The following is a 9635-nucleotide window of genomic DNA, read 5'->3' on the forward strand; positions in this document are numbered from 1 at the left end:
CCTGGGCCTGGCGCTGGCGCTGCTGAGTCTGCTGCTCTAGGGTCAGGGACATGGCCTGGGCGGTCATCTGCTGGGCCTGAGGGGGAGGAGCGGTGGGCCAGGTTAGAGCTGGCCTGGCCCTGCCCATAGGCCTGGCCCTGCCAGGTCACCCGGGGGCCCTGCCCACCCTCACCAGGAGCAGCGCCTGCTGGTTGATGAAGTTCTGCTGCTGGGCTGCCAGCTGCCTGGCGTCCACGCTGGGGAGCAGGGGCTGCGGCTGCGGCTGCGGTGGCACCATCATGGCTGCAGGGTGGCAGGTGGGCGGGGCAGGTGAGCACCGGCGCCAAGTTGGAAACCCTTTGCCCACTGTGCCCTCTGAGCCCTTTGCAGGACCTTCCCTCCTCCAGTCCCTACCTGAGAAGGGACCCGGTGCCCCAGCCCAGCCTTACCTGGCATGGCAGGGACTGTGCCCATAGCTGGCATCATGGGCATGGGTGCAGGCATCATAGCTGGCTGGTATCCAGGCATCTGCATCATCCCTGGGTACACTGAGGGGACAGGGCCCTCCCAGGTTGGTCCCTAGCTGGGCCCATGGACCACCTCCCTCCAGCTCCAGGCAACGCGTTCAGGCCCAGGGTGCTGGCTGGGGCTCTAACCCCAGATCCAGGGTCCGAGGCCATGCTCGCCTAACCCCCCACTCACCCATAGGGTAGCTTCCTTGCTGCATGGGCCCGATGCCGCCCCCTCCCTTCATGCGGCTGCTCAGAGCCCTGGCTTGCTCCAGATCCTGAAGGGACAAAGGTCACAGGTCATAAGGTCAGAGCTAGAGCCCTGGGAGAGATGGGAGGGGCAGCAGAGGCCCCAGTGGGGTAGGGGCAGGGGTGGGGTGGGGTCGGGTACGTGTGCAGGACACTCACGCTGAGGCCTGGGGAGAGGACCGGCTCGAAGATGTGGTCCAGGTAGCTATCCAGGTTCCCTGAGGTGCGGGGCTCCCCTGTGGAGCCGGAGGAGGGGCAGTGTCACCGCCTGGGGCGTGGGCTCCCTACACCCCCATTCCCAGCTCTGCCAGCCTCAGTGTGCCCACTCCCAGCCTTACCTGTGTGGCCCCTGCCAGGGAGGGTCGGGGCTGGGCCTGGAGGGGGACCTGGGCACAGTGAGGGGGCCTGGACGCCGGGGGCGGGGGGGATGTCCTCGGCTCTGCGGGAGATAGTGGGCCCAACTGAGCGGGCACCTGGCTGGGGGCAGTGCCGGGCTGAGGCCAGGTGTAGAAGCTGCTGAGGGGGGGTGTCCCAACCGAGGGGGAAGAGGCTTGCAGGGGTCGGGGGGGACTGGGTCTGTGAGCCCCCGTAACCACCAGGTGTGATACAGTGGCTGTGGGGTCAGGGTAGGGACAGGAGCAGGCCAGGGACAGAGGTGCTGGGGCGGCACCTACAAGCTTCGGGGGGCAATGGGGTAGCTGTGGGGATCAGCAGGGTCCCCCAAGTCCTCGGTCTGGCCGATCAGGTCCAGCACGAAGTCACAGCCAGCCAAGTCCTGCCAGGAGTCCCCGGAGTGCAGTGACACGGACCAGCCACGGGGGGGCCCCTCCAGGCCTCTGGATGGGACAGAGGTGTACATTAGGGGTGTGGTCAGCCGGGCAGGTGACCATCCCTGAAGGGCCAGGGCTTGAGGGGGGTCCAGAGTGAGGGCTGCGGAGGGGACAGGCTCCAGATTGCACGGACAGGTTGCAACTCACAACCCTTCCACTTACCTGTCAGCTCTGACGCACACGTGTACTCATTCACCTATTTAATTGGAACTCCGCCCGTAGGTGTCATCTCCCCTCCTGTTGCCTATCTCGTCTGGACCCTGCCCACTTGCCCCGCCCCTTCCCCCCCTTGCGGGGCACAGGCTTTGGCCCTGGGCCGGGGCAGCTGCAGGAGGTGCTTGGTGGGAGAGTGGGCTGGGAGGATGGGGGGCTCCTGAAGAGGACGGGACCACCCTCAGTGTTGGCTGCACCCTCCATCCCAGGCCCCCGCACCTGCTCTGCAGAATCCACCCGGCAAACTGCTCCCCCGTAGTCCAGGACTCCACTTCTGCGGAGAAGCACTCGTCTGCGGGACCAGGCGGGGGACCGAGAGTGAGAGACGGCGGCCTTCACCCTGGTGGGCAGGGGCTGCTGTCCCCAAGGGGCCCAAAAGCAGGACAGGAAGGAGAGTAGGATGTTGGGGTGAAGCAGGGAGGGGTCCAGGGAGCGTGAGGGGCAGGCTGGCTCCACTGTAGGCGGCATCACCATTGAGAGTGGAAGACGTCCGCACCATGCGGCCTCGGCGCCGTCCGGCCGTCCACTCAAGCTGAGTGGGGGGGTGGGCACGTGTGGTCTCGGGGGCCAGCCGTGTCTGCTCCAGGGCCACCAGCAGCTTGTGCTGGCACAGCGCTGCCATGCCGCTGGGGGCGTGGTCTGACACAAATCTGTGGGGACAGCACTAGGCTGTGGGGGTGGGGCGGCCGCTGACCCCCCCACCGGCCTCCACCTGACCCCCATACCGGGCCCCTTCCCCCCCTTGCGGGGCACAGGCTTTGGCCCTGGGCCGGGGCAGCTGCAGGAGGTGCTTGGTGGGAGAGTGGGCTGGGAGGATGGGGGGCTCCTGAAGAGGACGGGACCACCCTCAGTGTTGGCTGCACCCTCCATCCCAGGCCCCCGCACCTGCTCTTGCAGAATCCCCCGGCAAACTGCTCCCCCGTAGTCCAGGACTCCACTTCTGCGGAGAAGCACTCGTCTGCGGGACCAGGCGGGGGACCGAGAGTGAGAGACGGCGGCCTTCACCCTGGTGGGCAGGGGCTGCTGTCCCCAAGGGGCCCAAAAGCAGGACAGGAAGGAGAGTAGGATGTTGGGGTGAAGCAGGGAGGGGTCCAGGGAGCGTGAGGGGCAGGCTGGCTCCACTGTAGGCGGCATCACCATTGAGAGTGAAGATGTCCAGCACCATGCGGCCTCTGCGCCGTCCGGCCGTCCACTCGAGCTGAGTGGGGGGGTGGGCACGTGTGGTCTCGGGGGCCAGCCGTGTCTGTTCCAGGGCCACCAGCAGCTTGTGCTGGCACAGTGCTGCCATGCCGCTGGGGGCGTGGTCTGACACAAATCTGTGGGGACAGCACTAGGCTGTGGGGGTGGGGCGGCCGCTGACCCCCCCACCGGCCTCCACCTGACCCCCATACCGGCCTCCACCTGACCCCCCCCACCAGCCTCCACCTGAGCCCCTAGTCCTGGGACTCCAGCTGCCAGGCCTCTTACTTGAGCAGTGGCTTCTGCAGGGCGGGCGCCGGGGTAAAGGCGCTGAGCAGGACGGCCATGAGGGCCCAGCCGCGCTGGCTCTGCTGCTCGTTGGGGTTGTGCCACAGCTGGGCCACGAGCTGGCTGAAGAGCTCGTCTCGCAGTCCCGGCCGGCGCTGCCCCTGCCTCACCAGGTAGGTGCCCATGGTCTGCTCCTGCCAGGGCGGCAGGGACTCCTCCCCCAGGAGCCGCAGCATCTGCGGGGCCAGGCGAGGGCAGGGCATGTGGGGCTCCGTGGTCCCAGCCCGCACTGAGGAGCAGGCCTGCCCTGTCCCCTCCCTGGTGTGTCACTCACCACCTTGTTGATATCCAGGGCATGCTGAGGGTTCTCACCATCCAGCCGGGTCAGCGGCTTGTCCAGCAGCTGCCCAGGAGTGGGCAGAGATGGCTCCTGCAAGGAAGGAGGGCGACCCAGCGCCTGAGCAGCTGGCCTTGCTGACCTGCTGGGGAGCCCAGGGAGCAGCGCTCTGGGGGAGGGAGAAGGAAGGACTGGCGTGGAAGACCCTCATTAAAATGCAGCTTAGAACACCAATCAGAAAGGATCTATGCACCCCTATGTTCATAGCAGCACCATTCACCATAGCTAAGGTTTGAAAACAGCCCAAGTGCCCATCAGCAGATGAGTGGATTAAAAAACTGTGGTACATCTACACAGTGGAATACTACGCTGCGGTAAAAAAGAAGGAACTCTTGCCATTTGCAACAGCGTGGATGGAACTGGAGAGCATTATGCTAAGTGAAATTAGCCAGTCAGAGAAAGATAAATACCACATGATCTCACTCATTTGTGGATTATAGAGAACAACATAGACTGATGAACAGGGACAGATCCAAAGACAGAGAAACAGCGATCAGACTATCAATCCCCAGAGGGAAAGTAGGGGAGGGTGGGGGTAAGGGGAAGAGATCAAAACTTTAGGCACCAACATTTTTTTTGTATTAAAAGTTAGGCTGCGATCAGGCTATCAATCCCCAGAAGTAGGGGAGGGAGGGGGTAAGGGGAAGATATCAACCGAAGGACTTGTATACACGTATATAAGCCAAACCAATGGACATGGAAAACAGGGGGATGGGAGCATGAGTGTGTGTGTGGGGGGGGGGGGGGGTTGGGGGTTAATGGGGGGATGAGGACACATTTGTAATTCCTTAACCAATAAAGAAATTAAAGATTAAAAAAAAAATGCAGCTTAGCCTGGCCCACGTGGTTGAGCGTCGACCTAAGAACCAGGTGGTCACGGTTTGATTCCGATCAGGGCACCTGCCCGGCTTGTGGGCTCGATCCCCAGTGTGGGGCGGGCAGGAGGCAGACCATCAACGATTCCCTCTCATCATTGATGTTTCTCTCTCTCTCACCCTCTCCCTTCCTCTGTGAAATCAATAAAAATATATTTTTAAAATGAGGCTTAATTGCTTGCACGTGGAAAACTCAGAAAACCTGGAAAAGGGTAAAGAATAAAAACCACCCCTCGCGTTGCACTGCCGGGCACAGCCCCTTAGTGCCTTGGCCTCTCTCTCTCCAGTCCTGCTTCCTAGTTCTCGGCACAAACACAGCCGTCCCCGCCCCCGCTGCTGTTTCTACACATTGAGATTCTGTTCTGTGTGCAGTTTTGAATCGCACCCTGCAGCCGGGACAGTGTCCCTGGCCGCCACACACCCGTCACACACGCTTTAACACACGGCGGCGGCAGGGCCCGGCCCCGGTGTAACAGGTGTGGCTTCACAGAGTGAACAACACCGGGGAGTGAGTCATTTAGGTTCAATGAATATTTTCCGAGGAAGGCAGCTGTGTCCACAGGCCCCAGGCTGGGAGAGGGAGGAGGCGGGGTGGGGACAGGAATAGACAGCCGCTGCCTGGTAGGGGCTACCATCCGGGGACCTGCGGGCTCCAGCCAGGGAGAGCTGCGGCCTGGGGGGCCCACCTGGAAGCCGGTGGAGATGAAGCTGGAGAAGGGGAACTGGTCGATGTCCGCCGGCAGGGTCAGGCTGGGCCGAGCAGGAACCTCCGGGGGCTTGGCCTCAGTGATGCTCTGGGCCAGCGTGTGCTGACGGCCTGGGGACAGCACCGGGAGGCGGCCCAGAGGTGCCCAGGTCAGGCACCCGGCTCTGGTACCGCCGCCAGCCCTCACCATCACCCCAGCCCCGTGCAGAGAAAGCTGGACCAGGAGCTCCGGGGGCCTGGAGCCGCAGAGGGAGGGACCACAGGGACGGACCCTCTCCCACAATGGAGGGGCTGGGGAGGGGCCATGGGAAAAGTGACACCCGTCAGGCAGGACTCACCTTCCTCTTTCCTCAGCAGCACGGCCAGCTCTGCCGGGATCTCCAGGCGCGCCAGCTCCTGCCGGAGGGGCATTGACCCATGTGGGGAAGGGCCCGGCACCCGATGTCCGTCCTTCCCCAGGTCTATGACCTCCCTCCAAAGACCCTGGGCGCACACACAGGGCCCAGGAGCCCTCAGAGGAACACCGAGGGCACCCAGGCCCCTTCTCAGGGACAGGACCCACACACCCACATGCGCCCTCAGCCGTGCCAGCTTCATCGGGTCCATAGCCCAGCACCACCCTCCAGCTTCCACCACCTACCATGCTTGGCCCGCTCTCGGAGGACCCGCCGCCGTGCCAGCCACACCAGTGCCCAAGCTGTCAGGGGAGATGCAGGAGGAGCCGATGTCCCGAGAGGAGCCACCTCGAGCCTCCCAGCAGCCCCTCCCCAGCGAGGCAGTTCAGCCGCCCCGCCTGCCCCTGGAGGCCCCGACACAGACAGAGGAGCAAGCACAGACCCAGAGGGGCCAGCTGCCTGCGCCCAGTCCCCGGAGCCCTCACCAGCCTTAGTGGGCGGCCCTGCCTGGCTGTCAGGGCAGTGAGGAGAGGGTAGGAGGGCAGGGAGACAGGAAGGAATGGTCTCAGGGGGCAAAGTCCAGCCAGGGAGGGGCCAGGGAGGACGCAGTACGTGGGTACTGACCTTTGAGCTGCTTTATGGCCTCAACTAGGAGTCATCAGGCGAGAGAGGGGAGCAGGTGGGCCCCAGGAGGGCTGGAGGGGACAGGGGCCTGGGGCAGGGGCAGGGATGAAGGAAGGCAAATGGCTTCCCAAGGCCCCAGCCTACCCTGGCCAGGCAGACAGAAGTGGGAGGAGCTCAGCCAGCAATGGCTTGAGGCCTTGGCCTTGTGAGGGTGGGCACTGTCGGACTCCACCAGCAAGATGCCTGGCTTCTACCTGAGCTGCCAGTGCCGCAGCCGCCTCACCTGTAGTCTCCGCCTCCTCCGGAGCAGGGGCCGGGCCGCCAGCAGCACCGTGTTCAGCTGTCCCAGGGCCGCCCGGCGCCGGAGGTACCGCTTCCTGGAGGCCGGGAAAGTGGTGGGGAGCCCAAGCTGACACCCAGTGCCTGAATCCTCCACGCCAAGACACGAATGTAAGAACTGACCCTAGGCGCCTGGCCGGTGTGGTTCAGTGGTTGAGCATTGACCCCTGAACCAGGAGGTCACAGATCCATTCCCGGTCAGAGCACATGCTCGGGTTGCAGGGTCGATCCCCAGTGTGGGGCGTGCAAGAGGCAGCCAATCAATGATTCTTTCTCATCATTGATGTTTCTATCTCTCTCTCCCTCTCCCTTCCTCTCTGAAATCAATAAAAAAAATATATTAAAAAAAAAATCCCCAAACTCAACAGCAAAAAGACAACCCAATTTAAAAAGCAGGCAGAGGATTTAAGTACACATTTGTCCAAAGAATGAAGTATGGTAGCAATCATCTCAGGTAGAAACTATAGTTTAACTTTAACCCTGCTGTTTGGCTTCTGTACTTATTTGCTTTAACAATAGAAAAGTTATTTTGATTTTCTGAATTATATAAATCATCCCATGTGGGGCGCAGTTACGGTGTTTTGGCCAGGTTCAAACCTTGGACTAATGAAAGGACAGGGTCCTCTCATTGCCACGTGCAAGTCCCAGCTGGAAGGCAGGGCCCTCCCAGCACAATTAAGCTTGAACCTATGGTCCAAACACGTAGCCCCACGTGCCTTGTGCTAGAGTTCAGGTGCGTGTAGTTGAGTGAGGTTGGAACTCACGAGAATGCTGTAAACAACGTGATCACGCCCCTACTTTGCCTCATGGCATTTGCTATAAAGACACGGCTTGTGGGCGCTGGGGCTGTCTCCTCACCAGGGAGCAGCGTCCCACCGAGACCCAGCTATTATTCTCTTGTCTGTCTTTTCTCAATCCTTTCACCCCCCCACTCAGGATCACCTTTGGCCGCAACAATCCCATTCGATTAAATACCCTATTGATTATAATGGGAATATCCCACTGGTTGTGGTCATACGGGTCTTAGAAAGCACATTTCCCTTTACCTGGGAAGGACAGTTATCCCAAGGTCAGAGGGCTCCAGTTAACGTGTCCCTGTTGACTCAGTGTCCCGGAGACCCAAGCAAACCAGGTTCCTCATTCCAGACCCGAGGGCTCTAGATAATGTGTTTCTGTCAATTCAGTGATCCGGAGTCCCCAAAACTACAATTTACATAACATGCTGCTTCTGCTTCTGTAAACTGCTTTTTTTTTGCAAACCAGGTTCCTCATTCCAAACTTTGGGATGTAATCAATACCTTTGTGATCTTTGCCTACATATCAATCTGGAGTTGCGGCCATCTTATCACTATGAGATCTGGGAGAGCGAAATGCCCCCTCATAGTCCCGGATTTGCAATAAATGTGACTCTTTAATTCGACTTCTTAAGGTGCCCTTGTGTGATTCGCGGGGTACATTACAACAAGAAGATACACAAATGGCCAACAAGCACATGAAAAGAGCTCCACATCATTCGTCTCAGGGAAATGCAAACCAAAACCACAGCGAGAGGCCAGTTCACACCCCCTGGGAGGGCTGCAATTATTTTAAAAAAAAAAAAGGGAAATAAGTATTGGCAAGTAGGGAAACCGGAACCCTCTTATGCCGCTGGTGGGAACACAAAGCGAGGCAGCTACTCTGCAAAAACAGTTTGGCGGCTCCTCACAAAGCTAAGCATGGAATTACCACGTGACCCAGCAATTCACTCCTCAGCTGGACCCAAAGGACTTGGAAGCAGAGACTTGAACACACACTTGCACAGCCCATGTTCATTGAAGCATCATCCACAACAGCCAAAAGGTGGGAACCACCCGAATGAGCCCCGAAGGACGCGTGGACAAACGAGATGTGGTCCGTCCACACGAGGGAACGTTGCTCAGCCGTAAAGAAGAAATGAAGTCCTGATACATCTGACGACGAGAATGAACCTTGCGAGTGTCACGCTTAGTGCAATAAGCCAGAGAGAGAAGAAAGCTGTAGGGGCTGACTTACACGTACACGAAGGGTCTAGAATGGGCAATTCATAGATGCAGAAGTAGGCTGGCGGTTACCAGGGCTGGAGGCCAGGGAGAGGGGGGTTATTGCTGAATGGGTAGTTTCTGTTGGTGATGGAAACGTCCTGGAAATAGGTAGTGGTGACGGGTGCCCCCTCTCCGGAGGCTCCCTGGAGTCCCTGCCCTCGTTTGTTCTCAGCGCTTCAGCAATCACCTTCGGGGTGACTGGCGCTGGTGTACCCTCTGCATCTGACTCCCCAGCTAGCCTGGGAGGCACCTTCCCGGCCTTCACCTCTGTGCCGCCAGCATCCGGCCGGGTGGATGGAGAAGGTCCATCAAGAGCTGTTGGATGGAGGGGCGCTGGGAGTTTATTAGGTGAGAAGGGGGAGGGGGAAGCGTAGGACTAGGAAACCCAGAGCCTGGAGTGTGAAAGTCTGGCCTAAGTCTGACTCGTGCCTTTATTTATTTGTTTGTTTATTTGTTTATTATTTTGAGAGAGAGTGGAAGGGAGGGGGAGAGACAGAGAGAGAGAAACATGGATGTGAGAGAGACAGGATTGGTTGCCTCCCGCACCCCGACCAGGGCCGGGGATTGAGCCTGCAACTGAGGTACATGCCCTTGACCGGAATTGAACCCATGACTCTTCTAGCCACTGAGCCAAACCAGCTAGGGCCGACTCGTGCTTTTAAAAGATCATTCTTGCTGCACAGTGAAGAACAGACTAGAAAACAGGACACTCAAGGCGTCAAGACTGCAGGCTGGGCGGCCTGGACGGATCATGAGTGTCCTGTGACTGGGGTCTTCAACCAGAGATTATGGCTATGGGCAGGGAAGCTGTAAGGAGAGTCCAGTGCTGATGGGATGGGGCACTGGGCAGGCCTTGAGGCCTTATGTCTCCCCAACCTGCCCCACCACCTTGAAAAGGCCCAGGGCCTCGCCCCACCCCTGCAGACCTGGCCTGGAGCCCCCGCACACGAGCCTGCATCCGTGGCAGGAAGCGGAGGCGCTGGCGGGAGGTG

At 59.9% G+C, this 9635-nt stretch overlaps 1 protein-coding gene across 1 annotated transcript in view; it reads right to left on the bottom strand.

Moving 5' to 3' along the window:
- Nucleotides 1–9635, bottom strand: part of LOC102260694 (unconventional myosin-XVB-like) — a 33514-nt gene that overhangs the window by 9636 nt on the left and 14243 nt on the right. The window contains exons 23-38 of the mRNA XM_014531748.1: nucleotides 9570–9635; nucleotides 6528–6621; nucleotides 5866–5922; nucleotides 5564–5621; nucleotides 5206–5336; nucleotides 3582–3677; nucleotides 3248–3483; nucleotides 2918–3096; nucleotides 2000–2072; nucleotides 1412–1573; nucleotides 1076–1176; nucleotides 897–973; nucleotides 682–766; nucleotides 429–527; nucleotides 173–282; nucleotides 8–76 (exon numbers count right to left, since the gene is read on the bottom strand). Of these exons, the coding sequence (XP_014387234.1) occupies nucleotides 8–76; nucleotides 173–282; nucleotides 429–527; nucleotides 682–766; nucleotides 897–973; nucleotides 1076–1176; nucleotides 1412–1573; nucleotides 2000–2072; nucleotides 2918–3096; nucleotides 3248–3483; nucleotides 3582–3677; nucleotides 5206–5336; nucleotides 5564–5621; nucleotides 5866–5922; nucleotides 6528–6621; nucleotides 9570–9635 (1693 nt within the window). The remainder of the gene's footprint in view (nucleotides 1–7; nucleotides 77–172; nucleotides 283–428; nucleotides 528–681; nucleotides 767–896; nucleotides 974–1075; nucleotides 1177–1411; nucleotides 1574–1999; nucleotides 2073–2917; nucleotides 3097–3247; nucleotides 3484–3581; nucleotides 3678–5205; nucleotides 5337–5563; nucleotides 5622–5865; nucleotides 5923–6527; nucleotides 6622–9569) is intronic.

Source organism: Myotis brandtii, unplaced genomic scaffold (genome assembly GCF_000412655.1).
Source record: "Myotis brandtii unplaced genomic scaffold, ASM41265v1 scaffold825, whole genome shotgun sequence".
Lineage (NCBI taxonomy): Eukaryota > Metazoa > Chordata > Mammalia > Chiroptera > Vespertilionidae > Myotis > Myotis brandtii.